Source organism: Equus przewalskii, chromosome 12 (genome assembly GCF_037783145.1).
Source record: "Equus przewalskii isolate Varuska chromosome 12, EquPr2, whole genome shotgun sequence".
In the NCBI taxonomy this organism is placed as follows: domain Eukaryota; kingdom Metazoa; phylum Chordata; class Mammalia; order Perissodactyla; family Equidae; genus Equus; species Equus przewalskii.
Window position 1 is genome coordinate 27,771,110 of NC_091842.1, and position 14,664 is coordinate 27,785,773.

General features: G+C 46.9%; 1 protein-coding gene across 2 annotated transcripts in view; it reads right to left on the reverse strand.

The window, feature by feature from the left end:
* Nucleotides 1-14,664, reverse strand: part of VPS35L (VPS35 endosomal protein sorting factor like) — a 112,146-nt gene that overhangs the window by 81,195 nt on the left and 16,287 nt on the right. For both annotated transcript variants that reach the window (XM_070566569.1, XM_070566570.1), the window contains exons 6-8: nt 13,488-13,564; nt 10,172-10,300; nt 3,648-3,732 (exon numbers count right to left, since the gene is read on the reverse strand). In XM_070566569.1, coding sequence (XP_070422670.1) covers nt 3,648-3,732; nt 10,172-10,300; nt 13,488-13,564 — 291 coding nt within the window. The remainder of the gene's footprint in view (nt 1-3,647; nt 3,733-10,171; nt 10,301-13,487; nt 13,565-14,664) is intronic.

Here is a 14,664-nt window from a genome sequence, read left to right on the forward strand (position 1 = left end):
TGCTTGCAAGATGGGCCCAGCACCCCGAGTTTCCACCCACGCATGGCTGAGTTCCACTCTTGTTTAAAAAGTGGAACCTGCTCATCAGGCCAAAGCATGAAGTCTCCTAGGGCACCAGCAGACACAGCCTGCCCCAGACCTGAGGAATGTTATCCACAACAGATTCAGACAACAGCACTGCTGGGAAGACCACCCAAAGTGGGGAAGGGGGTAGCTGCTGAAAGCAGGGAGCTCACCTGAATGCTCGGTTTTGAATAGGAAAAGCATTCCCACGGTTCTAACTCAAAAAGGCTGCGAAGGTAGTGAACGGGTTTCTCTCCCAGCCCGTCCCCATCCACACCCTCTGCAGGTTTCCACTTTTATTAGCTTCTTGGGTATGCTTCTAATGCTTCTTTAGGCAAACACAAGCGAATATGAACAAGCATTCCAATTTTTCCTCCCTCCTTACACAAAACAGAGCACACTCTATAGCCAGTCTGCAGCTTGACTCTGTCACGTGACGACACCCCCGGAGATCTCCCTGGCGGAGCACAGAGCCCATCCTCACTCTCAGAGGCCTCCTGGTGCTCCAACAGACACATGTATCATCATCTATTTAACTGGTGCCCTACTGAGGGCCACTTGGGTTCTAATCTTCTGGAATCACAAATGGAATGAATTCCCAGAGGTGAAGTTGCTGGATTAAAGGAATACAAATTTATAATTTTCAAGGAGAGGAGAGATTCCCCCGTGAGCCAAGTAGAAGAGAAATAAAGCAAGTGCTCTGACTGTGCAGAGAACTCACTTTGAGTCCCAGCTCTGCCACTCACTACCCTTGCAACCCTGGGCAAGCTACTTTACTCTCTGTGCGTCAGGCTCCTCATCCGTGAAATGGGCACAATTACAGACCCGACCTCACAGGGGGCTGTCACGAAGACGACGTGACTTACTATTCTAAAGCACCTGGGTCAGGCCCAAGGACATTATTTGTTGAGGGTTTATTACCGTTATTCTCAACTCCCAGCCCGGCTAATTTCTGCGACACAGCAAGGAGGCAGGCATCTGCACCGCATCCCAGCTTGCTGAGGTATGGGCCTGGGACGCCACCAGCAGAGGCTGCAGAAGGACTGCCCAAAATCCTCGCAATTCGTCTGGATCGAGCCAGGCCTGCAGGCTAGAGACTGGATCTTATCGGTGTCCCCAAGCTAGTCTTGCTCAGGGATGCTGACTCATGCAAAAGAAACTTGCAGGAGGCTGGCGAGGGAACCCAGGAGGCCAAGGTGTTAATTCACCACAAGAAACAGAACTGTCAAGAGAACCAGATACAGGCAGGGGCCTCTTTCCCTGACTGACGTCCTCGCTCCCTGAAGGCAAGCTGTGTATGAGGACAAGGCGAGGCCCAAGGAGCGTGTGACTTGATACCTATTCTGAGGCCCAATGCATCCATCCATTCTGGATCACTTCTCCCATCTCCACCACCTCCCTGGGTCCATGCCACCCTCATTCCTCACCTAAAGGGCTACAATGGCCTCTTATCTGGGCTGCCTGCTCCACCCTCACCCTACAGTCTAATCCCAACCCAGCAGCCAGAGAGAGCCCATTAAAACCCAAATCAGATCGTGTGTCTTCTCTGCTTAATACCCCTGGTGGCTCCTCATGCCCTCAGGGTCAGAGCCCAAGTCCTTCCAATGTCCAAGACTCTGGCCATGTCAGCTCCTGCGCCACCAACCCCTTGCTCACCCGACTCCAGCCACCCAGGCCTTTCAGTTCTCCAAACCTGCCAGACCTCCTCCCACCTCAGGGTCTTTGCACTGGCTGTTCCTTGGCCTAACCCAGCCCCATGTTGCCAGCATGTGGCTCATCTCTCCCCTCCTTCAAGTCCTTGCTCACAACTCCCCTTCTCAGCGAGGCCTCCTCTGACCACCCTATTTAGAAGCACAGCCCGCCCCCACTCCTGCCTGCTTCCCTCAATTCCCCTCACCCTGCTGTTTTATTTTTCCTCCATATCCCCAATCACCATTTAACATACAACCAGGTTTACTTCTTTGTTCTGTAAATCCTCTCTTACCAGCCTGTAAGCCCACAAAGTCAGGGATTTTTGTCTCTAATTTGCTGACACATCCTCTGCGCCCAGCAGAGTGCCTGACGCCCCCTCTCCAGGACATCTGAACCCACAGGTCCTGTCTTTTAGCTGGGACATCTCTTCTTTTAGCCCAGCTGGCTCCCATTCCCCTTGCTTCTGGCCACTGCATCACCTTTCTTCTTCTGGGGTGACCCAGGCCCAGACCACCTGCATATTTCATCCCTGATGCCATGACTGGCTCAGGGACCGACACGTGATCCCAGCCAGGCCAACGGGATGGGATCCCGGGACTTCCGTTGGAATGCTTGGAAAAAGAAGCTCTTCCTTGTCCTAGGACTAGTGGCAGCAAAGCTGACAGAAGCTGAGGACACCTTGTGGAGCCTGAGAATGAAGCCAACCCAAGGGAGAGCACTAGAAAAAGTCAAGGTCCTGAAGACATCGTTTGAATTCCTGAAGCCAGCTGTACCCGAAACCAGAAACTACCCCTGGACTTTTCAAAATAAACCAATAAATACCCGCTTTTCCAAGACTAGTATGAATCGGATTTTCTATCACTTCTTCTAACTAATATACTCAGGTCTCCGGTCACCTGTGCAGAAATAAATGGGTCTCTCCGAGTGACAGTTTGTTTTCTGACACATGAGATCTTTCAGTGGGTTACAGACAAGACTTGCCGGGTTGGCAGCCCATTGGTCGTTCCTCAGTAAGACAGCGAATGTGTGTTCTGATCTCCTATGTGTCCGGCTCTCAGAAGACAACTGGTTCCCAGTTATTATGGGCACCTCGACGCTAGACATCACGTACAGCCTAGAGGGCTGCGTGGTTTGGGCAAACTGTTAATGGCATGATGCTCTGGCCACTGACCACCGCCAAGTAGCACAGAGGCCTCTTGTTTCTCCAGAGGAGCTCCAGGTTATCCTCTTCAGTCTAGACCCCTCTGCTGGGCCCCCAAAGATCATTCTGCCTGAGGGCTGGAGCGTGGGACAAGCAGCAGCCACTCTGATACAGGAAGACCTCATAGGAGCTGCAGCCGTCACCCAGGAAGGAGAGGGGCGTGGATCGGACTAAGGTTTTAACAGTGAAGAGGGAGAAAAATGGACACAACGGGGAGAGATTTCGGAGGCTGAACTGAAGAACCTGGTGATAGACTGGACATGGGGTAATGGGTGGGGAGAATCTCAGATTTCCCACTGGGGCAATGGGGTACATTCCCCGACACAGAAACCCACTGAAGGTATGGAAGGGGCTGGGAAGAGATGCCAAGTTCAGTTCTGAACAAAGCGAGTTCCAGATGCCATGAGATGGCGACGGACCCGAGCTGGTTTAGACCAGACGTGTGCCCGCCGAGCCGCTTCACTCACTCACTTTACTTACCTACCAGAAGGTTAGAAAAAAATCTAATTTAAGACTCTTTCAAAAACAGCACCTTTGTTAATGAGCATGGGGGGAAGGGGCGGGGCTGGTCTCTCTCATGGTTTACCTAATTACTTAAACCGCCACGGAGCCTAACTTAAAGCAACTCTGCCGCCCAACTTCTGGCACAACAAACGTATTTCCTAAGTCTACGCAGAACGACTCCACTTACCAAATGTATCAAGGATGTCGGTGATGAGGACAAATTTGCTTGGGTAGAACTGAATAACGCTTGTGTCCGAAAGAAGCTTCGAGCACTAGAACAAGAGAAGAGAAAATTTACTGTTGTGTTTGACTTGAGTGGAACGCTCCAGGCCTGGAAACCTAAGGATTCCTGCACAAAAGTGCCAGCGCTTTCCACGGACCAAGCGTGTGCTAGACACTGGAGAGAGAAAGATGCGCAAAACCATAGCACCTTCAACAAAGGGAGCCAGAGGCTGCTCCCGACAGAGCCTCTTTCGGAAGGCACTGCCACCTCCCTCCAGGAAGGCCACAGGACTGAGGAACCTTAGCCAGAAGGGTCTCTGTTCATACACTGGACCAGGGTCACACCGAAAGCCACGGAGGGAAGTCACTGACACCTCGCCCTCCAGGGGCTTGCAGACGACTCAATCCTTGTTCCAACTGCTCTTCAGCATGGCTTCCTCTGGTTTATTTCAGGATGGTCTCGATTCTTAAACGCTCTCTTCCAGGAAATGACCCCGTAAGTAAATCTCCAGGGTTTCTTACACGAGCATCTGTTATTGATTCTCACTCCCATATTCCCCTCAAAAAGAAACAGGGCAAGCTTCGAGTACCTGTTTCTCTGGAACTATGACCTTCGACGCTGGGAACGTTTCGGCTTTGCAAGGAATTGCTCAATCCCTATAGCGTCACTCGTGCCAGAGGGCCATCGACATGCTCAGGACTCTTAAGGAAGACTGCAGCCACACACAGCGGCCCAAACACCCCAGATTAAGTCAGCTTTTATAATCAGAAACAGAAAACCTACTTCTATTTTGAAGAACTACATTTAATGCGTCCAAGTCTTCACAAATTCAAAAGTCTGCATAAGGAACTAAATCACCCTGCCATACTTTGTCATTCCAGTGGCTGACTCTCAGATAAACGTCACTTAAAAATAAAAAAACATTTGGACATTTAGAAAGGGTCCTTTAATATGCATTTCCAACGGCAGAGAATGGTTCGAAAGTTTATCCGATCCAGAGGTAGGCTGACACTTTGGCGTTGTTACCCAATCTAAAGTCTTCGATTCACCAAGTTTCTCCCTAGCATTACAGTCTAAAAGTAAACAACGTGTCTAATTTGTGAAACATCCTCTCACAGTCCAAATGTTACTGGGGGTGGAGGCGGAGGGGTGAGGGGAACGTAAGCTGTGAAAACAATGGTGTTGACACCAACGTGGCATTTGGATGGACCTAGAACTCCATTTCCTGATGCCTCGCTTTGTGTTTTTCAAATGCCCTTTATGAGAGCTCCAACTTAAACAACACCCCCGTGAGATTTCAGGGCTTGGAGAAGACAAACAACTCGGAATCCTAGAGACTGTTGACAGTACACAGCTCTCGGTTCCCAGGGATGTGACATCTCCCCAGCTCCTACCCAGGGCCCCTCGGAGATGAGCGGCTGCCTGCTGGTGAGGTGAGAGAGAGGGAATTCAAACAGAAGACTGCAAATTAAACACAGCTGGCGCTGCGCAACATCTGTGCACTGATTTTCCCCCAAGCTGGTGTCACAGAACATAGGTTTTACGAAGGATAACAGGAAGCAAAAGTTTTCTAATCCATAGTTAAAGTCATCATAATGTTATAAATCGGAGTTAGCTATTAAATCGCTATTTTCAAGATTCTAGTTTTTTGAAGCTTTGGTGAGGTTTCCTCAACTTGTCCTGTAAGAATCAGGCACCCCAGGGTGCGTGTTAAAAAACAGATTCCCTGCTCGACTCCAGACCTCCAGCCCAGGCAGCAGGGAAGCAGTGTTTTCAACGAGGGCTCCAGGGATGGTGGCACTGAAACCAGCCTGGGACCCACGGGGCTCGTGATAGCCACAATCCGCAGCACACTCTGAATGGACTGAGCCTTCTGTAAACCAGGTGTTCTCCACTTCGGAACCATCCAGGGGGCTTTTAACAATGACGGCAGCTGGGGCCCACTCCCAGAGACTCTGATTAAACTGGTCTGGGGTGCAGCTTGTACTCACATTTTTTAAAGCTCCCATGTGATTCTAATGTGCAGCCGAGGCAGAGAACCATTGTCACACACGTTTCCTGAACAACTGACGGATAAATTACTCTGCTTGAAATACCTGCTATCAAACTTATTAATGTTGCTGGAAAAATACAAAAAGGATTTTTTCATTTATTTCCAATTAGCAATATTCTAGAAGGACACTAGCAGTTTCTAAAATTAAGTTAGGGTTAAAAAGGAATCTGAATAGCCAAAGCAAATGTATAAATTAAAAGATAATTTATGGCTGAGTACTAAGGAAGAATGAATGGATGGATGAAAGGAAGCAGAATAATTAATCAGAGGATAATTATTACCCAAGATATAATGAGAAAAAATCTGAAAAATTGTGAAAATTAATAAAGGGAAATCTTATTTAAAATGGAGGCAGGAGGGGCCAGAAGGGGGAGCTCCCATGCAGTACCACTTGAGGTCAACTACAGGAAAGATAGTCCATTACAGACCCCAAAGGAAGAAGTCCTCAACAGGAGGGATTGTTAACTACGGGAAGAAATGTACACTGCATCCCAAGCAGAAATCCACTAGCCTAGCAGCTAGCCAATGAGAGCGTGTCATCACCCTGAACTCCCACTTTACTCCTACGGACTTTCCTTCAAAACAACCCATCCCAACTTCCTCCTTTTTCTCTGTAAAATACCCTTCCTCTTCCTTGTTTGTTAGACTTGCATATGGTCCGCCACAGCACACACATCCCAAACTGCAATTCTTTGGCTATTCTCGAATAAACTCGTTTTGAATAAACTAGCTGTTTTATTTTTAAGGTTGACAAAAATCAATAAGAAAAATACAAATAACATAATGGAAAAATGAGCAAAAGGAATCAACAAAAGGCATTTTACAGAAAAGAAAACTGTAATGGCCAATAAACATGTTAAAAGATGCTCCATCTTATTATAATCAGGGAACTGCAAATTAAAACCACAATAAAATATGATTTTATTACCTCCCAAATTGGGGAGATTAAAATAGAAAGTCTGCTCATACCAAATGTTGGTAGGATGCTGAACAGCACAGACCCTCACACTTCCACTGCTGCTACGAGAAGACACTGGCACAGCTACTGTGCAAAATAATCTGGCACCATCCAGTAAGGATGAAGAGGCAAACACCCTAGACCTGAGCAATTCCACTCTTAGGGATGGGCCTTCATCTAGAGAAAGGCCAGCAGACACGTCCAAGAGTGTGCACACAACGTCGTTCACAATAACGAAAAAAGAAAAAGAATAACAAAGAACCAGATGCCCATCAACAGAAGGAATAATACAGAATTTATGCATCAGTGGACTAACTATTGTTAAGCTGGTAAATCTCTCCAACTGATCTGCAGGGTCAATGCAACCTCTATCAAAATCCTACAAGATGGGGGGGGGGGTGGGGAGGGCGGTGAAATTGACAAGATGATCCTAAAAATCATATGGAAATGCAAAGGACCCAGAATAGCCAAAACAATTTTAAAAAAGAAGAACAAAATTAAAAGATTTACACCACCCAGTTTCAAAACTGACCATAAAGCTACAGTAATCAGGACAGTGTGATTGGCAGTGTACTGGCATAAGGACAGACTTACAGAGCTATGGAACAGACTTGAGAGACTGGAAATAAATCCTTATACTTATGATCAACTGACTTTTGACAAAGGTGCCAAGATAATTCAATTGGGAAAAGACAGTCTTTTCAACAAATGCTGCTAAGAAAATTGGATATCCACGTGCAAAAAAAAAAAAAAAGCTTAGACCCTTATACCACACACAAAAATTAATTCAAAACGAAGCACAGACCTAGATATAAGAGTTAAAACTATAAAACTTTTAGAGGAAAACAGAAAAAAATTCTCATGACCTTGGGTTGGGCAAACAGTCTTAGACACAACTCCAAAAATAAGCCAAAAAAGAGACAACTGACAAATTGGACTTTATTAAAATTAAAAATTTCTATACGTCAAAAGACACTCTTATGAAAACGAAAAAACAAGCCACAGACTAGGAGAACATCCGTGGATCATGTTTGATAAAGAACTTGTATCAAGGATATATAAAGAATTGCTACAACTCAACAAGAAGATAAACCACCTGATTTTAAAAAAGGGCAAGTGTTGAATAGACATTCACTAAAGAATATAAAAATGGCCAATAAGCATATGAAAAGATGCTCAACATCATTAGTCAGTAGGGATGCACAAATTAAACTACAGTGAGACACCACTTCAAACCCACTAGGATGGCTATAATCAAAAAGACAACAAGGCCTGTTGGAAAAGATGTGGGATAACTGGAATGCTGGTGGGAATACAAATGGCGCCACCATTTTGGAAAGCAGTTTGGCCATTTCTCAAAAAGTTAAACATAAGCTTACCACGCAACTGAGCAATTCCACTCCTAGGAATCTACCCAAGAAAAATGCTAATGTTCACAGTAGCATTATTCATAACAGCCAGAGTGGAAACAGCCCAAATGTCCATCAACTTGTTAATGGATAAGTAAAATGTGGTTATCCACACAATGGAATACTATTCAGCAGTAAAAAGTATAAAGTACTGATACTACAATATGGACGAACTCAAAAACACTGCTAAGCAAAAGAAGCCAGATACAAAAGATTATACATTCAATGATCCCATGTCCAGGAAATGTCCAGGAAAGGCAAACTTATAGAGCCAGAAAGCACATCAGTGGTTTTCTGGGGCTGGAAGTGGCAACAGAGTTTGACTGCAAACAGGCTTAAGGGAATTTGGCGGGGGTATGAAAATGTTCTAAAAGAGGACTGTGTAATAGTTGCACAACTCTATAAACTTACTAAAACTCACTGAATTGTACACTTACAATGGTGGATTTTAGGATATGTAAAATATATCTCAATAAAGCAACAAAGCAAAACTAAACCGAAAAGACCTACCGCAGAGCAAATAAAGTGAACGCACTCATTCCCCCACTCTGCACCCGGGCCATCATCTGCGGATAAAGACGGCTGTCTTTAAAGGACAGTCGGCCCTCGCTCTCCACGGGTTCCACGTCCACAGATTCAACCAACAGCGCCCACGATGGCTGCGTCTGTACCCAACACGTACAGACTTTATTTGCTTGTCATTATTCCCCAAACAACACAGTACACCAACCATCTACATAGGTTTGCATTGTATTAAGTATTATAAGAAACCCAGAGATGGCTTAAAGCATACAGGAGGATGCACATTCTACGCCATTTTACATAAGGGACTTGAGCACCCTCGGATTTCGGTATCCGTGGGGGTCCTAGAACCAAGCCCCTGCGGATACCGAGGGACGACGGACCGCATTGAAAGTAAAACAATTCCTATTAACCAGATGTGGAGTTAATTAAACACTTTCCTGGTTATTTTCTTTGAGAAGACATGAATCAAATCTCCTCCAGATGTAAAACTCTTAGAAGTCACAGTTCTATACTACAATATGGAGAGATGTTGCCAGTAAAAATATTGTGAGGACGTGCTTGTTGGTTGAGATATTTCTCACTTGAGCCACTCAGCAAGCAGCTCCTCATGTGCATCCAGGATGAGAGGCCCGCTTCTTCAAGAGTATCTACCTTGAAAACTAACAACCGTGATCGAAGAGAAATGGGCTTGGCTTTGCCCGTCTCATCAAACACACAAAACAGCACCTGCCAGACCAACTGTCATCTGAAAAGACTTCCGGTACCCGGCGTAGAGTCTCCCAGACTCTCTTCAGTCTCTCTCGAGACAAGCAGGTGAGAAAACAAACGTCCCATCGCCATGACACTGAACGAGAATGGCATCTGTCCTTTTCAACTAAAATAGCTGTTCAGAAATTAACGGTGCTCTGAAAATCCGAATGCTTACATCATTCCTTTTACAGTGCACTTCTGGCCATGGTTTGCCACGATGATCTTAAGAGTCAAGAAATAAAATAAGATGTTTTTCTTACAGAACTAGCTTCTGTGATCCAAGAGTTTTCATTAACAAAGAGGATTCAACAAATGTCCCTCTCCTAACACTGTAAACATGTCTTCTTAGTCCCGCAATTATGCAGAATAGGACTCAAAAATGCATGTATCAGGGACACACAACCATCAGCCCCACACATACAATGATCTGGTCAAGGAAATCCAAAAGACAGTTGTTCAATCTTTAGTCTACATAAATCATAAATACATCAGGGTTGTACCGGGGCCAATGAACTATACAACCCAGAGGCACCATTAATTCTGTAATTTAGGGTGAATTTCCTGGAATTGGCCAGTGCACAACCTGTGCAGCTGCACATGGTGGCCCTGGATTAGCCATCTCATGAACACACAGATTTGTAATCATGGCCTTTCACAGGAAGTATGTGAAAATGAAACAGAGGAAAAAAATAGGGTAAGACCCTGAAGGCAGGCCTCTGAAAACCCTAATTATCTACAAAGGAGTTTTACATAGGAAATTCTGAAAGAAAAAAAGAAAAACACTAGAACTGACCTGGATGACTATTTTTAGAGCCTTCACTTTCTGGTCTGAGGCCCAGGCGTCTTTCAGAGACTGGTTGAGCTCCTCTATGCGGTTCACGTAATCCTGCTGAGTCAAATTCAATAGCTCCTTTTGGGATCCCTGTGGGCACAAAGGAGGAGGATGTAGGCACAAAAGGAAAAACATTGTGGGACCACTGCCCCCAGGAACGACACTCAGTGTCAGCTGAGCGCCAGCTCTAAGTTTCCCTCACCCCCACAAGGATGGCTAGTTTTGTCTTGGGATCAAAGAGGTTCTCTGAGTTTTCTGCAGTGACAGACAGCATGCAGTGACTGAGGCAAGCCAGCCCTAAGCCAAAGCCCAGCTCAGCCTCCTAGCAGCAGGACGGTTCTGCGTGAGCTGCTTCCTCCCGGAGCCTCGTCCGTGCACACGGATAACAAGACTCACCTTACTCAGCAAACTGTTACTGGGGCCTGCTGTGCGCCAGGCATGATAGACCAGATGCTCGAGACACAAGGCGAGCAAGGAGACGTTACTTCTGCGCTACTGGAGTTTAAGGTACAGAGGCCGAGACGGATGTTCACACAAACTGAGATAAGTGCTCAGGAGAAGACAACAAAGACACACATCGCACTCAGCAAACTGGAGGTGCCCATTGTTTCACGTACCACTAAGGAAGAAAAAATGCTGATCGCTGACAGGCAGCAACTGAGAGACACTGCCCAATTCCAGGGATATTCAAATATAGGGGAGGGGCCAGCCCAGTGGCCTAGTGGTTAAGTTTGTGCACCCTGCTTCAGTGGCCCAGAATTCGTGGGTTCAGATCCTGGGTGCAGACCTACACACTGCTTGTCAAGCCATGCTGTGGCGGCATCCCACATACACAGTAGAGGAAGACTGGCAGATGTTAGCTCAGGGACAATCTTCCTCAAGTGAAAAAAAAAAGAGGAAGGTTGGCAACAGATGCTAGCTCAGGGCCAATCTTCCTCACCAAAAAAAAAAAAATTTTTTTAAATGTAGGGGGAAAGGTTCATCTTAGAACGGAAGAAATACAGTCACAAAGGAATGGACTCTAGACTGGTGGTCAAGAATGCTTTCTTGGAGGAAGTGACGCTTGAGACAAACTCTCAGTGGTGTACAGGAGTTAGCCAGTCAATGGGAGGTGTTAACTAGACCAGGGAGAAAGCATTTGGGACAGTGAGTACACCACAGCGAAAACCTGGGGCAGAGGACATTGAGATGATCACACGGCTGAAATAACAATGTATGTAAAGACAGCGCAGCCCCTGGCACACGGGACATGGTCGTTAACACCGGCTATGGTCAAGGTGCTATTTACACAGCTCACAGGAGTGAGGGTCACGCTAATCTGCACGAGGCGCCCAGGAACCAAATCATTTTTATATGAACATTCCCTGGAATGTAAGCGAAGAATTCTTTATTAAAGAAATACAAGTAGAAGGTTCAGGAAATTTGGACTGTGAGATAGGGTCCTCCCTGCCCCTCTGCAGTAGGAGAAGCCACGTGACTAGTTTGGGCAAATGGACTGTGAGCAGAGTGGCGTGTGTCCCCTCTGGAGGGAGGAACTGAAAAGTGACCCTTTCTTCCGCTCTGCTGTGACAAGCCTGGAAGCCATCTGTTGAGGTGGAAGCATCATGAGATGCTGGTGTGTCTGCCACCTGCACCAGATGAGTAACGTGAGGAAGAAATAAACCTTTGCTATATTAAGCCACTGAAATATGAGAGTTCATTTGTCACCACAGCATAACCTAGCCTTAACCCTGACTGATACTCTACGTTAACCTGGAAGCCACAGGGCAGCCGTCCGCTGCTGTGAGCAGGGAGAAGCAAGGAAACCAGCCTGCAGGGAGAAAATGGGGCACTAGAAAGAGACAGTGACTAGAGTCTACATGGATCTGAGAGAGACAGAGGACAGCTGACAGGCTTCTGGGTGGTTCTGCAGTTCCTGGTTCCAGGCCACTGTGCCCTTGGCTTCAGGGTAGTGCCCCTGCCGCCTGCGCTACAGTCCCCAATTTCAACTTGAGCCAGTTCAAGCGACTTTCAGATACTCAGACTTTGATTAAAACCCTCAGGAACTCCCTTCCTACCAGCCAAGGCTGGCGATGCCAGGCAGCCTGAGGCTCTTGGGCAGCTTAATTCAACATGTGTCCTTTCTGAATTGAGAAGACAGACCTTGGACTATCAGACTCTGCTGAGCACCCAAGAGCTCTGGTCTCAGAGCGGGGAGGACCCTGAACCCCAGGGCAAGATGCAGGAGAGCAAAGGCAACCCCATGAGATGGCCTTTTGTGGATTTCGAAGCAGCCCCATGGTCCACACAACTCTAGTGTTCATCCCCTTTTTTAGATGACGGAATGCGTATAGGAAAGGTGAGCCCCCCAGGGCACCCTGTTAATAAGCAGTCGAGCTGAGGCATCTAGACTCAGGAGGGTGACGGTGACAGCAGCTGAGGCTTGCAGGGGATGTAACATGTGCCGGGACTGTTCTAAGCTCTCCCTCTACATTAACTCATTTAACGCCTGTAACAATCCTAAGAGGCAGGGACTATGCAGCACCCCCATTTTACAAATAAGTAAACTGAGGCACAGGCCTGTCAAGCACCTTGCCCCAAATCACAGAATTACCAAACACTAGAGCCAGGATTCAAACCCAGGCAGTCTGGCTCTCACCCATGACGCTGTGCTGCTTCTCTGCAGAGTATTCCAGAGGACACAAACCCTCTGGTCTCCAGGGGCCGGGTTAGTAATGTCAGGGAGGAGCGTGCAACCCGGACAGTGCATGCCCTGCTTAAGTGCAAGAATGTGGGTCCACAAGTATCAGGTGGATTTCAAGAGAAGCCAGAAATCTGGATTAATATGTTAAATTTACGAATTTTTAAGAGTTGGCAAATGAGTCGTGTTTTTTATAAGCACGTGCAGGCCAATTAAGAGATTCCCATGGGCCACATCCAGCCAGCAGAGCAGCCGTGTGCAGCCCCTGCAGAAGTGTCTGATCCTTATACTACGCAAGGGGGTTCCCAGGGAGGTGGCTCCAGTTGGCTTTTACAGTTAAATCCTGTCCCCAGACGACCCAGCTTGCTCAGGCATCAGTGAGAAAAGATGCCTTCAAAACCCAGCCCATGGCAGGCTCCTGCGAGCTCGGCCAACTGCACCGCTGGCATCTTTCCCTGGATCAGTCGCTGCCTCAGGAGGACCGAGCACAATGCTCAGCTCCAGAATTAATCACAGAGCAGCCACTGAGACTGATCTCACTTGGCAGAAGAAACAAGAGCACGGCTCCTCCCCGGGCTCAGCACATGACCTCCTCACCTCCTCAAAGTCATCCAGCTCCTCCAGCCTGGTCCGAACCTTCTCCGACATGGCGGATGTGGCGGTCCCGGCTTTGCCTAAACAGAAGGGATTCATGTCACACAGGTGGCTTTCCTGTCACCAATACCCCCACAGGAAGGCATCTTTCCCTCTACACTTCATCATGAATAAAGAGGCCAGGGAACAATTTTATTACAGAAAACTCTCCAAGATTTTGAAAGCAATGTCCTTAGTAACCAGAGCTCCATCGGAAACATTTCTGCTTAGAAGCTGCCCCTGGGAGCACAGCCTGCCAACCTCAAAAACATTCCACTACACTCAATATTTACAAACTTTTCACTGCATCATTTGTTTAATCCCAAAGAAAGACAGTCCAGATAAGGATGCCAAAAATCCTTCATTTAATTGTTTTCCATGAACAAAAGGGCCTCTCAGGCTCGTACTCACAGTGTAGAATTGTACCCTTATCCTAGCAAAACAACACTCTCACTGTCTGCCCCGGAGCGGGAAACACTAGGGCTTCAAAGCCCTCTCTTCAAGCAGACAAGGCTAGCTGTGCCTCCTTCCATCATCTGGCAGCACAACTCTCTCCATCGGCAAGGACCGGCGGAGAGAGATGAAGGCGAGAACTCCAGGCCGGGGGCCAGCCGCAGGGCAAGGCTATCTGTCCAGCTGGCTGGTGCTCGCCAATGTCTCCTATTTCAGAACACTTTCCCCTTCTTAAGGGGGCTTCTCTTCTAGAGCTGAGGTCCCTTTACTCCTGCCTACCAAACTCACTCTCCAGGTTTATCTTTTAAGGCACTGGTTTCTCAGCTAGCACTGACTCACAGACATGTCTGGGGTCCCCCGAGAGCACGGCACTACTATTTACTTACTAACCACTGCTAAAGTGGAGAAGTTTCCAAATAATCTACCTTTTTTTTTAACCTTGTTTCTACTTTTTCCTTCCTTTTGAAATACATATAGAACACGCATACGTGTACATTTTAACAGATCGTTACAAGACCTTTGTAACCACTGCCCATATTGTCTTGCTTCTTTTATTCACCACTAACTCTAGTTCATGAAATTTACCCATGTTGTTGCACAGAGCTGAAGTTCACTCATTTTCACTGCTGTTTAGCATTTTCCATTGTGTGGACACGCCACAATTTATTTCTTATTCTACCGTCGATGG